This window comes from Pholcus phalangioides, unplaced genomic scaffold (assembly GCF_987345545.1).
Source record: "Pholcus phalangioides strain wild (caught in Gottingen) unplaced genomic scaffold, Ppha-v1.0 ptg000005l_1, whole genome shotgun sequence".
In the NCBI taxonomy this organism is placed as follows: domain Eukaryota; kingdom Metazoa; phylum Arthropoda; class Arachnida; order Araneae; family Pholcidae; genus Pholcus; species Pholcus phalangioides.
This window is the reverse complement of record NW_028301598.1, coordinates 834,863-850,971: the sequence shown is the minus strand read 5'-3', so window position 1 is coordinate 850,971 and position 16,109 is coordinate 834,863. Positions and strand designations below refer to the sequence as shown.

Below are 16,109 nucleotides of genomic sequence, written 5' to 3'. Positions count from 1 at the left end.
ATTGGCAGAAGAGAGAGAGAAAAACAAATTCAAGAAATAGAGATTTTTCACGAAATTAAATTAAGTATCAATTCAATGACAAATTTTAATTAAGAAAATTAATACAGTGGGGCTTTTGTTTGCGATCATAATTTGATCCATAGACATGCTCGCAATACAAAACACTCACATTTTGAAGCAAACATTGCTATAAGGCGTAATAAAAACTCAAATGATTCATTTCACAACCCTGCCCCCCCCCCCCACAACTTTTTTCAAACAAAAGGTGTAGTTCAGAGTTTTATCCACATGTATCTCTCAAATAGTGTGTGTGTTTTCCATGAAGAAGTCACCTTGCCATTTTTCAATCTCTGACAACCCTTTTCGTATGAAAAATGTGATCTTCGTGCTTTCCCAAGAGTGCATGCCCATCAGTGCATGCCATTGCACATCTAGATGGATGATTCCTACACCAAAATTTAAATTTATTCCTCCAAATTTTTTTGAAGAATGAAAATACTAATATTTTTTAAATAGAGTTATTACTGTTTTTTATTTTTTAAAAAATCCCCTCTTTTTTACAAAACTACTTCTTAAAATTTTGAAATGGAGTGAAATCGCTCTTCAAAATTATTATTTGAGATAACACTGCATATAATCTGTCCAGGGAAATAAGAAAACAACAAAGAACCAGGAAAGCAGCAAAACATTTTCATGTAATTTTTCTACAGAAACTATTAAAGTATTTTTTTGACTTTATAAAATTTTACATAAATCTAACAAAATCAGAGCATAGCTCACAAACTATTTGCCCATTTCTAATTGCATATATGATCTTGGCTCTTAGCTCAGATCATATATAAGCTATGTATCTTTGAACAGAGATTTCAAGTACGAAAATATTTTAGTTGCTAGAGATATGGGAAGAAGGATTTAAATATTTTAGAATTTTCATTGTATTTTATTATGTGACATATTTTCTAATACTTCATAATGACATAAGTATGTGTCAATCAGTTTTATTTGTTCTAGAAGTTCATTGCCAGAACAGACAGTATCTGATTGCCAAGTTTATAATTGTTATTATTTTTTAATTAATTGAAAACTAATTATTTCAATAAATAGGAATTTTATTTTCTTTAAACATGCATGGTTTTTTTTTAGGAACACTTCAATTTTTTAGCCGTTGATGATGCCTGGGGGCCATTGGTGATGTCCCTGAGAACTGATGTTTCTAGTCAAGAACAAATTAAAGTACTGATAAGGTAATTAATATTCATACTTTTTGGATTTTTCTTTTCTGTGTGGAAATTCTAGTTCTGAATCAAATTCTCTGAATTTCATGTTTTTTTGCTTATTGCATTTTTTCGTAAACTGCAAATTAAAAAAAAAAATTCTTTTTCAAGTGTATCACAATTTTGTTGTGAACTACAAGTTTTCCCAATATTCTTCCTCAAATAATGAGTAAAATTGTGGTTACTGATGGTTTTTTTTTGGGTCAAGACATTAAGTAGGAATGGTTTCAATAAATATTGTACATTATGGTTTACATTGTTACCTGCTTATTTATGCCTATTTGTGTGTTCACCATCACGAATAATGTTTTTGACTTGATTTGTTGTGGTTCGCAGCTGAATTATTATATGCTGCCAGGGGTCTGCCCAGTCGAAATTTGGATCAGTTTTTCAAATCTTTCACAAAATACCTGATCTCAAAAACGGATGCTTCCCAAAATTTCCCAAAGACTATATTTTACAACCATTCAAGACTGAAAATGAGCCTTTCATATTTCCTCCCTCTCCTGACTACATAGAAATCGTTTTTGCATGAGACTATTGCAGTGATATGCTTGTTAGTTGTGACAGTAGCAGTAACTTCAATTCGATAATCACACTGCATATCTAAAAAATAGAGAGCCAGTGGAGAACCTGACCTCGAGAGTGTCCTTTGTTCACACTGCCGGGATTTTTGTAGTTTTAAATCATTATGTAGTGACTGCATATCAAGCTACAAGCCATTGGAAGTCGTCTTTTACCTCTGATGGGTCAGGTTTATGGTAACTGCATGGTGCTGTCCTGAATCAGACAAAAACAGGTTTAAAGACAGACATAATACAGTGAATTTCTCTGAATTTATCACAATAAAACTAATAAGATCCATTAAGTGTCGGTAGATCAGAGAAATTAGCTCACTCATATGCTTTGTTGAACTATTCCTCCAAATACAGTAGACCATAGTTTCCTGAACCTTTTTGTTCCATCTCTCCCTTCTTTGAAGTTTTTTTTATCTCATTGCTGTCCAACTCAAGTGAATCCATAGGATCCTGTGTTAAATCTGTAGGTTCCCCTCGACCATTCCATTGCCCACCAGACTCTGCCACGAAGCTGGGCTGGAAGAGATCTCGGCAACAGGATAAGTCCAGTGGCAAAGTTCTGGCGTTCATTCATTCATGCCCACCAGAGGCAATATTGTCCCCTTTGGGAAACACTGCCATAGACTCTTGATAATCTGGCCATTAATCCGACCCATCCAGTTATCTGGTATTTTTTAGGCATGTATTCCTCAAGCATAGGAGAGGAAAACATGTCACTGTATGTCTGTCTGTATTACTTAAATGGACTTTTTCAATCCTGCCTGGCGATTTCAATAATCCGGCACACTCTGGTCCGACATGTGCTGGATTAGCAAGAGCCTACTCTAGATTTTTTTGATTGCAGAATGGTGATCACTCCCTTTCTATCTTACCAAAACTTTTGTATCAACCACTGCTGTATAGCTATTCTGGGATGGCGGCTTTCCTTATGAAGTGATGTCTGATTTTTGCCTACTTTTAATTCAAAGTTTTTGATTGAAGTATCTGATCTAAATGCTGTATATATGAGGAGCTTATTTTCAAAAGGGAACAATTCCTCTTTTTTCGAAATACACTTTTTAACAGCTTCTGAATCTTTGGGATGTGAGCTCTGACGGATTATGCAACAGCATTTATTTAAACATGAATATTTTTGGTAGAAATTACAATGTAAAGTTAGTTGTTTTTACCAAAAAGGAACATATCCACTTTTTTCATACGCTTCAGTATTTTTCATCTCTTGACAATGGACATCTGCAGGACAGAAAATTTTGTACTCTAATGGGGAGTGTTTGTCAATGGATAGTAATATACATTGAGTCCGTTGATGTAATTTGAAATTGTGTCCATCAGTAGAAGCGTCTGCTAATGAGAGTGTCTGTCAGGTTCCACTGTAGAATCATCATGTTTCTTATGTTAATGATGAGAAGGCAGTAAGGGTACCTTCCTGAGCTAGTTAAAACCTTCTAGCATCAACAGGTGATGTAGAAATTTCCAATTTTTCAGACTTAACCAATCAAAATATAACATTTCAATTAATTTTCTTTTGAAACAGAACATTTCCAAAATTTAAATGTAGATAACTCCCTTGAACGTTGATCATTAAGTAGAATAGAGATATTTTTATTTAAATATTCTTATGCCTTTCCTGAGAAAAAAGGTTTTTACTTCTGTAAATTTAGTAATTTTGGAGGTGTTACTTTTTGAAAATAAGCTTCCATATGACAAATATGATCGTTTTTATACATACATAGGCCAGATGTTAAACAAATAAGGATGTCAAAAAGTTTTTCATGTTTTATTTTTTATTTTCAATTATACTGTATTTATGTCATAAATCAGTTATCACTGATAGTAAGCTTTCCCCGGACTTCTTATCGGTCGTAGGTCCTCGGCTGTACCTCCACTACGATTCCAGGACTCAATTCCAACTCAATGGACTCTTGCAGGACAAAACCTTGCTATATGGCCTTCTGCTCCACATGCATAACAAGTGACTGCGGCTCTGTCTCTGGTATTCGAACCCATCGTCGCTTTAGGTGGGAAGGACTCACCCTGAAGCCTCTCGTTTCCGCTGGCTTTCGATCTCGGATTTTGATGAACAGGTCTTGGGGTTCTCGTTCTGTCACTAGGGAAGGGTGCCCCCAGAGTCCCCCGTGAATTACACAGAGTCTCTGGGTGAGTTTCAATCTCCGCAATAATAATTCTTTAACTTGATTATAGTCCTGTACTTGCTCTTCCGGTTCGTGGGCAATTAACTGGTTCATCTCGTAGGGAAGAAGTCCCAAGAGCTCAGCTAACCAATCTTCCCGTGCCAGGGCCACGCAACGAGCTTGCCGCTCGAACAGCACCAGGTACAGACTTATGTCTTCTTTCATCCTGAACTTTTGCATCATATTCTGGAAATCCCGACTGGGGGTTCTGCCACACCCAGCTTGATTATTCTCCTCTCTTCTGTCTCCTGTCTTGATCCTCAGTCTTTCGAGTTCATGTTCCATCTCCTTCTCTCTACGCCGCCCCTCCATCTCCATCTCTCTATCTCTACGCTGCTCTTCCATCTCTTTCTCTCTATCTCTACGCCGCTCCTCCATCTCTTTCTCTCTATCTATACGCTGCTCCTCCATCTCTTTCTCTCTATCTCTGTGCTTCTCCTCCATCTCTTCTCTTTCTTTCCTATTGCCTATGATCGTTTTCAGCATCTCTCTACATGTCGCTTTGTTGTACAGTTCACTTTCCTGTATGGTACTGACTAGTTACATTAAGTTGAACTCCGGTCGAACTTCTACCCCCAAGTTGGCAGCCATGGTCTCCAGATCCTCCTTGTTCCCTTTTGCCAAATACGCCATCTTTATTTATCGTCTCAATACTGCCGCACAACACTTGCTTCTCTTCTCTAGGCAGGATTGCCCCTCTCAGCACCGGTTGTCGGGTTGACTTCATGAAAAAAAAAACAGCGTGGGAGCTCGACGCTGCTGCTATTCTTCTATACGAACCGGGGTGGTTCCACCGTCGCTAGGATACACTTCTTCGAATTCAGCTCACAATCTTGAGTCGTTGAAGCCACGACCCTATCCTGTCGACTGCACCAGTAAGCTTTCCCCCGTGCCCGAGTGGCATGGTGGTAAGATGCTCGTCTACCATTGTGAAGGTTGTTGTCAGGATCCCGGGTTCGAACCCAAGGGAGGATATAGATAAGATATTTTCCCTAATGAACTCGAGGTGACCACAGATAGACAGCGACTTCACTTCCAACCCATCTCACTAATGGCAGTAAATTGCAACATAGCGATATGGCCAGAGTTGGTGTTTGGTGCGGTAGTAAGCTTTCCCCTGACTTCTTATCGGTCGTAGGTCCTCGGCTGTACCTCCACTACGATTCCAGGACAAAATAACTGGATTCTAGACTCCCAAAAGAAGAAAACAACACTTTATTTAATTTATTATCCAACACCTCCAACGGAACTGTCCTGTCTCTTCGGTACAAACTTTCACACTCCCCCTCTTTTTCGAATGTCTCAAATCGTTCTTATTACTCTCTCTTGCGACTCCTGTTTCTCCTCAGCCTTTTTCCAACCTCTTTTCTCCTGAACCTTACACTGATCTATTTCAATTTTTTTTCAGGACCAAAGAAGGATTATTAAATGACGTGTTCTATGTTTGTCATATCAGAAACCCACTTAATCCTGTACAGATAGCAAAGGTGAGGCAAATCTAATTTTTAATTGTACAAATGCTCATTATTTGGTGTTTATTTTCTATATCTATTTTAAATTTTTTCAACTTCAGTTCATTTCATTACATAACAATTGCATACTAAAAATAACATTACCCAAGAGGCAAATGGTTGCCAATACTGCCAATACAACTGATACAAACTTTTTATGGGAAAAAAATATGAATTCAAATGACATAAATAATCATAATACAAAATTGCCTTAATTAGTAGTACAAAGTATCATGAAATAAAATAGTAAAATATATGCACAATATGTCTATTATGTTAAAGTAAAAAAAAGGTGGGGGGAAATTTATATACATGTACATATTGTGGCTAGCTTTTGGAGTGCTACTTCAATTAGACATTAAAAGGTAGATTAATACGTTTTGCAGTTACAGAACTATGTGAAAATAAATTTCAATATCATTTATTGTGTGAAGATATTCTTTAAGCTTTCTTTTGGTAGTTTAGTAAATATTCTCATATCATATGGTATTGAATTGAAAAACCTTGGCGCTGTGAAAATAAAGTGTTTTTGCAAAATACCTTTGTGTGCATGTGGTACAGAATAAATACAATTTGGTCTATGTAGATTTACTGTAGTGCGCATGGGCAAATGGTATTGTTTTTTGTACAGAGTAATTGCTACTTTAAGTATAGCTGGTGAACTGTTAAAACACCAGCATTACAAAAAAGAATTTTAGACGGGTTATAGCCATTACATATTAGTCGAATTACTTTTTTTTGTAGGTTAATTATAGGACAAATATTACTATTGTAATCTCCACCATATATACAAAGATCATAATATATATGTGATTGAAACCATGAAAAATACAAATGTCTGATGAATACTTTGTTAACATAATCTTTGAGATGAAAAAACTTGAAAATCATGTACCACAGTTTATTATGCAGAAAGTTTACGTATGATTTCCATTTAAAATTATTATCGATCTAAACACCATGATATTTAATACTTTTGACATTTTTGAGACAGCTACATGAATGCGAGGTGAGATTACATTGGTTAGTATGGTATATCGATTCAATTAATAGGGTCACATCTCATAGGGAAAATTTCATATATTCGTTCCTTTCAATACTAATTTCCAGATTGTTTATCGCAAACCAATTCCAAATTTTTAGATCATCATTTATTTTTAGTTCAATACCTCTAGTGGATCATTACTTGCATTTGCATACATTGGTTAGAGCCCCCCCCCCCCCCCAAGCCGAGATTATAGTGTTATTTTGCCGGCAGAAACGCAACCCCCCCCCCCCTTGAGAAGAAAAGAAAATTTCGATTCAGTGCCTATTTTATTCATTATATAAAGTACAGTACACACACACTGCATACATAACCACATAATTCTTGCATACATAACCACCATATCATCAGCGTAGCAGATATGATAAATTTTGCTTACACATAACTCAAATCTGATTAATTCTGTGGATCTGTCTCAAAATATGTCCTTATGAGAACCTCTCCCCCTTAGGTAACCTGAATGATTTAAATAACATAAAAATTGAATCTTGATATGTATTGTTCCAATATGTTCATGCAAGTCATTGTCTAGCGATAAAAAGTTGATTATTTATTCTTCATTATAGTTGGGAAAATTGTCGAATCAGAAAGTCTAGATGAACATAGAACAGTTCATTTTTGTGTGAGAGTCCCCCTGCCCCCAAATTAGAACACTTCACATTGTTCTGTAACAAGTCCTCAACTGACTGAAAATGTTTGCAGTAAAAATTTGTTTATTGTGTTTTCTATGCATAAGACATCTTTTCTTAAAATTCTTCTCCAGATTGTTCTGCTGGAGAAGTACTTCATATGGTTTTCAGCCTATTCTGTTTTGGGGGACTAGGAAAACTAAGTAATCGAAAGTAAGCCCAAAGAATATGTGGCTAACAAATTAGTGTCACAATGTTAGGTTGATTCATAAGTCCATGCAGTAATCTCTGTTTTGTGAGACCTATGTTAAATGATAATTTTTAAAGAAATTTGACGAAAGGTGAAATTTCATTCCACCATTTTCATGAAAAATGTAATTGCTACACTTTTTAATTGTGTATGGCAATGGTTTCCAACTGAGGTCCCATGACAGCTTTTTTGGAGTTTCACATGATCAAACGCCGTGGAACATTTAAAAATCCCGGAGAGCTTTCAAAGAAGAAGATTTTCTTGTTACTGTGTGTGTGTGTGAGTGATCCTCACTAAGCTGTTCTTTGTTTTGAATTTTAATGAGATAGTGTCATTTAAATAATATCCAGACCACTTGGATGACAAACCTAGTGAGTGTGCAAGCATGTGAGTCACCAAAAAAAAAAAAAAAAAACGAACGAAAAACAAAAAAAATAGTCCAGGGCGGCTAGTTTGGAGGAATGAGTCCACAAGAAAACTAAACTAAAAAGGTAGCAAAATTTGTATAGCCCCCAGGCGACAAAACTATAAATCCACCTCCCTGTTAAAGTGGTCCATGACAAAGCCCTCATCGGAAGGGCCCAAAAATTATGTGTCTCTTGTCAATTGCTCGAATTTCCACGTGGAAAAACAAGGCATTTGTCCAAGTGGCACCTACTATTTTTCCTAGCACCAAATTCCATTATCGTGAAGTACCCTCCTTTGCAGCCGAGAAAGCCCTCTGCACGATGCTTGGCCGGCCTATGCGTTAAGATGGCCCTGGGGTAGTTTGTTAAAGAATCAGGCATTATCTTTCTTCTTCAATTCAGAAACAAAATTTGTGAAACAACACTCAATGCCAGAAAATCAATAAATACCCCCTGTTGAAGAGGTCCATTATAAAAATGTATACATATTGAAAACGGTTCTGTTGTGGTTGGAAAACATTGTCGTTGATTGTTGGTGTGATGGTACCATCTGTTGCAAACATATGTAAGGAACATATTACAAAGAACCAATTTTTATTAATGCTTATTTCACAACACGCAAACAGCAACTGTTAAAATTTTGAAGCCAATGTAATAATTCAATAAATATTTTTGCCAAAGAAACCTTTTTGTTCTGCCATATCATAATGAATTTTTTTATGTGGCATATCAATGAAAAAAATTGACCGTTGTTAGAAACAGTTGTATTTTTATTTGATTGGTGGCAGCAGAGATTTCAGTTGAATGATGTTTCTTACATCTACATACAGAAAGTTCATTTTATATATATTGTCTATAAAAATCTACAATTTTTGACAGATTGTTGCCAAATTTGGCATATATACCAAACAGGGCCAGACTTGAACAATAGGCTACTTTAATAGTTTGTCAGAGCTGGGAAAGTGCCTGAAATCAGCAATAAACTGTAAGAGAACAATGGTTTATTAGGCTTTAACAATCTCTTTTGGAATGTTTACTTTCGTTACCATGGTTCCCAAACAATGCATTCCTGACTTATTTATGCCTTTACAATGGTTTTTTAACTTCTTAATTTCGCCAGTATAAGGAGAAAACCCTGGTATTTTTGCTTATTTAGTATAATACTGTACCATATAGTTATTTTCAATATTTTCCTGCTGATATAGGTTTCAATATATCCTGCTGAAGGCATATTTTTGCTGAGAAAATTTCATTTTTATCCATTCATCAGTTTTTTAAAGTAATAAAGAAAAGCAAAATTTTTCATGGTCAATAAATTTACAAAATATAAACGTTTAGAGTCTGAGAATGTGCTTCTGTATACAGAGAGTTTCTTGCTGCATAGAAGGAATTCCGCATATTGTACAGTTAGGTAGCATTTTATTTTGTCATTCCACTCAGATATAGAAATTCTGCATACAGGGAAATATGGGTCTGTGCTTGTGAAATAAAAGACAGTGTGCCTCCAACCAGGGAGAAAAAAATTAGAGGGCACATTTCATGTAGGAATAAATTTTTTGCTCTCCCCTTAAGCATCAAGGTGCTCATCATGACCCTCCCCCATTCTGGAGCCAGCCCCTTCCCTAGACTGAAATCCTTGGTGAATCCTCTATAGTAAATTTGTAGTGTAAAAAAAAGTAATGCAAGTTGCCCTGAACTCTCATGATAGAGCTCTGCCAGCCCTATGCTTCCTAATAGCCTGACAGGGCTCCAACCTCATGAGTATCAACCATGAGTTCAACTGGGCATGACAGAGAGACCCATGGCCCCATTTCCCGCTGTAGGGTCTCTAGCCTGAGATCTTTCATGGTCCCCCAGGTCAGACTCTTCACGGGCCAAATCTGTTATGAATTTATAGTATGGGGGGGGGGGGGCAATAATGAGAATCATAATTTTTTATTCAGGGGGTGGGTCTGGGGGTTGTTGAGGTCATGCAGGTATCTTAGTGAAATATGGGCTTCCTTGATAAGATCTGGCGCAATGATTTATGACAATGGATATGTACCGTATTTTCCTGCGTGTTTTCCATCCATGGTGATGCATAATCCACATGCAAAATTTTTAGAAAGAAAAGAAAGCAATGTATAATCCGTGGTGGCGTATTATCTGCAAAATTAAAAAAATAATAATAAGAACTTACCTTGTGTTTCAATAGTAGTTCATTGCGTAGCTGCAGAGTCTCCCGAATTCTAGCTTCATCTCTTGACCTCCCGAAAAGTTCTTAAATCTCTCAAATTTTTACAAAATCACAAAAATTCCCAAATTGTCCCTGAAAATTCCCTACTTCATTTATAAAGAATCCCTGCTTCTGAAAACAATCCCTAAAGAAGTTCTTGTGGGGCAAAAAGTCTTTTGCCTCTGTTTTTTCCTTTTCAAAATGACGTCATATGTCGCAAATGGGGAAATAGTGGGAAGTTCCTTTTTTTAAGGAAGTTTTAAAAACCTTCTGATGGTAACAAGAAAAGTTGTTTTTCTTATCGTGCAGGGAAATAGCTTAGAAGCCAATAGTCCTGGATAATAATTGAAGATTATAGTGACGTGCATGTGGTGAAAACTTCCTCTTTTGTTGAAGTTATGTACGTGCAATAACAAAACATGAATACTCTGATAAGCAAAAAAATATTTAATCAATTTTAAAGGTGCTTATTCCCCGATGAATTTCCTTTCATCAAACTTTCCAGAAAAGGGCCAACTTTTTCTTTTTGTACACATTGAGTTACAGACATAAACATGTGTCATTTTGGAAAGACTGACATCATCACCCATGTGAAATCAAAAAAACATCAAGCAAGTGTCACAAAAAGTCAGTGTTCTTTAAAAATTGACACTTTTTCCCTTCATCTTCCGATTATTTTGGGGTCATTCGCACAGAATGTTTGTTCACATCGTTTCTGATTGAACACAATATTTTTTTTTACATCACCATTAAGTTTTAGCCTCCAATTTCACTTGTTTTTTTCAGAGGGATTTTATTCCCTAGGGTTTAACTTCCATGTGTGGAAAATCCTTATTTGGAAAAATCCCTTTTGTATTTATTAGGGAATGGTTTTAGTATAAAATACAGGTGCGTGCTAAAATCTCCCTAATTTTCATTTTCAAAAGTTGGCAGCTATGTCATTGGTATGCTAATAAATGAAATTTGTTTACGAAACAATAGCATTATATTTACAGTTCAATCAAAAATCTTCACATGCAGACTCATCATGCTGATAAGATCATTTTCTGCATATTGTCCGCAGTGGTAGCTAATCCACATTTTTCAATATTTAACCACTTTTTTAACACATAATCCGTGAATTACACAGAGGAAAATACGGTATATTAACAGATGGTACACCTAAGTCCTTTTTTATTTTGCCCTGGGCCTATGATGCTGTTGAGATGGCAGTAATCATGGGAACACACTTTTTTGGATAAATATTGAAAAATTTGAGTTCCCTAGAACAATCTTATTAATATTAAGGGTTCCGTGGAACAGTCTTATAACTCTATTAAGGGTTCCAGGAGAAACTATGTTGGAAATTCCTGGTCTATGAAAACAGAGTGGTTTAAAAAGATAGGAAAACTTCAATTGTAAGAAAGTTCAGTTGTAAAGAAAACTGATTTTACAATGCTTTGAATAATGATCTTTGTGATTTTCATCAGAGATTATTTTATATAATGTTATAAACTATTTATATTGGTGGAATATTTGTTGTTAAAGCTATGCCATTTTGCCTTGACAGATTATGGTTGAAGATGTAACAACAGAGAAATTTAGTCCAGTCATATGCCCAAAGGTTATTCTTTCTAATTATTCTTTTGTTATTTTACAAAGTGAAATCATATCATAGTATCAGTATCATATTCATGACATTGGGGAAATATATTTGAACGTGTGACAAAAATTGTTTTCAAGGTATATGTTAAAGTAATAGTGATAAATCCAGTGATTATGCATGCTCTATCTTCAGGGTTTTTGGAAAAAAACAACAATATCTAATTGATGAATATATCTGAAAAAAAAAAAAAAAATACTGGTTGTATAAGGTACTATGACCACATGTCCTGTTTGGTCAGACAGGATGTATGGAAATGGGACAACTATGTTTTTCTTTCCCCATATAACTGGTTTCAAAATGTGTTGAATTGTGCTTTTTTTTTTTCAATGAATATAATTTATTTCCCATTTAAGCTAAAATGCCCTTTGTAATTAAAAAATTGTTAGCTGATAGGGCATTGTGAACTGAATACCAAAATTTCTGTCAATAAGGGAGACCTCTGACCTCCTGCATGATCTTGTAGATTGATAACTATAACTTATACAGAAAAAAATGAGTCTGATTTTTCTGGTTTTGTTTCAAAACATGCAAAAAAATGAAAACTTTTGACGAAAAAAAAAAAATTGACAACATACACCAAAATCCTGATAATTATTAACAAAATTTTTCCCTTGCTATGATATTGGTCTATTCCATACTTAGCCAAAGTGATAACAATACCTGAATTACACTGAAGAGCCAAAAAAACTGGTACACCTGCCTAATATCGTGTAGGGCCCCCCGCAAGCGTGCAGAAGTGCCGCAACACGACGTGGCATGGACTCGACTAATGTCTGAAGTAGTGCTGGAGGTAATTGACACCATGAATCCTGCAGGGCTGTCTATAAATCCATAGGAGTAAGAGGGGGTGGAGATCTCTTCTGAACAGCATGTTGCAAGTCATCCCAGATATGTTCAATGATGTTCATGTTTGGGGGTTTAGGTGGCCAGCGGAAGTGTCTAAAGTCAGAAGAGTGTTCCTGGAGCCACTTTGTAGCAATTCTGGACGTATGGGGTGTCGCATTGTCCTGCTGAAATTGTCCAAGTCCGTCGGAATGCACGATGGACATGAATGGGTGCAGGTGATCAGACAGGATGCTTATGTACCTGTCACCTGTCAGAGTCGTATCTAGATGTATCAGGGGTCCCATATCACGTCAACTGCACACGCCCCATACCATCACAGAGCCTCCACCAGCTTGAACAGTCCCCTGTTGACATGTAGGGTCCATGGATTCATGAGGTTGTCTCCATACCCATACACGTCCATCAGCTCGAAGCAATTGGAACCGAGACTCGTCAGACCAGGCAACGTGTTCCTCAGTTTATAACGGGATCCATGATTTTAGGAAGCGCTGTCAATTTTATATACATTGGTTAGGTATCTTCTTCTGTACAGAGCTGAACTCTAATCCATTGCCATTGGCCAATTTTCTACCGTTAGTGAGGTGTACTTGATTTCAAGGTTAAATTTTTTCTTGAATTAGCTATATTGTATTTGTGCACTCAGTTCGAATAAGATTTTTGTTATTTGTTTTCTTTCTCATTCTGATGTGTAGGCTTCAGAAATGCTACTTGCATATGATGAACATGTTCTAGTCAACACTTTTAAATTTGGTATTATTTATCAGAAGTTTGGTCAGGTAAGACATTGTTTCTCTAATTTTCATTGTGTTTTTGTATTGTATTAGAAATTGTGGCAAAAATAAACGTCAAATTTATATTTAACAAATAAAAACTCTTGCTATAATGTTTTTTGGAACTATTCTTAATATTTTTCTTCATATTTCTCATCACCTAAAACCACAATCTAAAGATTTGACTTCCAAGAATTATCTGAGGAAAAAAAAGGGAAAGTAGGAATCTGTTCCTTTTTGAGTAAAACAGGCAGTAAAGCCATTTAGATAGCGTGTGGAAAGGTTTCAATGACCAATTGGTGTATACCAATACCATAAAAACATTATGCTGTCCGCATACATGATTGGATTTCATTAAAAAAATAAAGTTAGTTAAGAGTTTGTGCTCTGTCTTGACAAGCGAAGAATGACTAGTGGTTGAAGAGAAAGTGTTTTTCGGTTAACAGGAAAAATCACAATTTTACAAACATGTTGGATGCACCAAACAATCTTTTATAGAGCAGTTTTTATCAAGAAATTTTTTCATGTATCCTGGCTTTATTCTTAAGTTTATATATTCTTTTAAACTTTTGTCAGAAATGAGTTGTAACAGCATCCTTAAAGTAGCTTTAAAAATTTGGAGTTTCGAGTGTGGTTTGTACTCCTCATCAATTTGACCCTGATTTAACAAATATAATTGTTGGTTTCTCTTTCGATTCATTAAATAGGGATTCAACTGTTATTAAGTTTTTGGCATAAAATTTATTGAAGTCTATTTTAGAAATTTAAAAATGCTTATGGCCTTACTCCATAAGTTCAAAAATATATTACTTTATCATATGTCTTTGAGTAGGAGAGCATAGCTGCCAGTCTCTCAAATTTTCTGGGAGCCTCGCGAATTTCTACTATATCATTTTAACTTTCTTATTACTACCAAATTTTTTGGAATTTGCAAAATATCTCTACTTCTTAGGGGGGAAATTTTTTTCCAAAGATTTTACCCACTGAAAGTCCTTCAACTGTTTTTTTTCCCAAAACTAATTAAAATTTGAAGAATCTCACAAATGGTCTTCACGCCTTAAGAAATTCCCAATGTCACATGGTGTTACATTAATTTTCACCATTGTGCTACATTAATTTTGCATTGTGCCAATCCACAATTTTTTTTACTTTTGGGAAGAAAAAGATGATATTAGTCAAAAAGAGCCAGCGGCAATTTGGCCTCTCAACAATGGAATCAGCAGGATGATTTGTGTGACTGGTGATTGATTATATGCCCTGTTTTGAATAGGCATGTTCTATTTTCGGAACCTATGGCTATGCTGAATTTTTTTTTTTGCCAATTAACTAGTGGTTTTGGTTGGTTTAGTTTTACTTCTCCAGTTGGCACTAATTTTTTGCATCTGATTTTTCAATATTTTTGATAACCATCCGAATTTTGGATTTTTATTCTACTTGAGATAGTAAGAAAAAACATTCCTACAATATTACTTTCATTGATGTATGCAAAGGCGGGGGGTGGGTTTGGGGCTCTAACCCCCCCTCTTGAGCCAAGATTATAGTGTTATTTTGCAGAAAAAAACATAAACCCCCCAGAAGGGGAAAAAAATCTGAAATCCCCCCTCGAGAAAATTCTGCGTACACTTATGATTACTTTTTATTTCTTATGAAAAAATCTCTACCTTCTTTTTATTTGTCTTTATAATGTTTTTCTATGGAATTCATATGAAAATCTATCTTATTTTTATTCTCCAGGGTTGGCAGCTGTGGGATGATAAGCATATTTTCCTTTTAAATTTACTTAGTTCTTAATTTTGGTTCCAAATTGAATATGTTTATGATCTTTTATTTACTTGATTATTTAAAATAACAATTTGAGATTTCTCATCTGCAGACAACTGAAGAAGAGCTGTTTGGCAATGAAGAACATAGTCCTGCCATGGATGAGTTTTTAGATATGTTGGGCGACAAAATAAAATTAAAGGATTTCAAGGGGTAAACAAAAATTTCATTTTTGGGTTTAAATTTCCTTGAACTTTGAAAAATGTTGTACTTAAATATGTTCCTTGGAATGATAGTTATAATTTTTAAAAAATTCTGTTTTAGTTTTCGTGGTGGATTAGATGCTCATTATGGCCAAACAGGAGAGGAGTCTGTCCATACGAAATTCAAAGACTGTGAAATCATGTTTCACGTTTCAACCTTGTTGCCATTCACAGAGAATGACCCCCAACAGGTATGATGCTGTCGCCATATAGAAGACATTGATTTTTTTCAGTTTGATGTTAATTGCTTCAGTTTGTACAGAGCAATATTCTGTTTGGTCCAATGAATTTGCATCAAAAATATCAAGCCCTTCAACTCAATGATGGTTCTAAATTTTTCTCACCCTTCTGTTGATTCTAGTCATATTTGTTTTACATGATTGTGAATTGGTTCTTTTGTATTACTATGCACGAAAAGGGTAGCATTTCCCTACACCAAAATACTTTTGGTACAGGAAAATGCTTAATATGTAATGTTAAATACTTAATCACACCCAGTGATTTTATTACTATTAGTCACACCTCAGTATAATGGGACACCTGGGGACAGAATAAAAATTACTTTATAAGTGAGGTGGGTAGGTTCACTTTGCTAGCTATGCTTGCAGAGACCTTTAAAAACTAACATTATAAGCTGAATGATGTTGAAAGTGATCATTATACCAAGGTCAAACAGTATTTTATGTCTTACATAAGTTTTTTTTGACACTGCTTTTAAATATA

At 35.4% G+C, this 16,109-nt stretch overlaps 1 protein-coding gene across 2 annotated transcripts in view; it reads left to right on the top strand.

The window, feature by feature from the left end:
• Window positions 1–16,109, top strand: part of RapGAP1 (Rap GTPase activating protein 1) — a 69,717-nt gene that overhangs the window by 39,169 nt on the left and 14,439 nt on the right. For both annotated transcript variants that reach the window (XM_089232065.1, XM_089232066.1), the window contains 6 exons: window positions 1,144–1,244; window positions 5,453–5,531; window positions 11,651–11,704; window positions 13,285–13,368; window positions 15,236–15,336; window positions 15,448–15,577. In XM_089232065.1, the coding sequence (XP_089088191.1) occupies window positions 1,144–1,244; window positions 5,453–5,531; window positions 11,651–11,704; window positions 13,285–13,368; window positions 15,236–15,336; window positions 15,448–15,577 (549 nt within the window). The remainder of the gene's footprint in view (window positions 1–1,143; window positions 1,245–5,452; window positions 5,532–11,650; window positions 11,705–13,284; window positions 13,369–15,235; window positions 15,337–15,447; window positions 15,578–16,109) is intronic.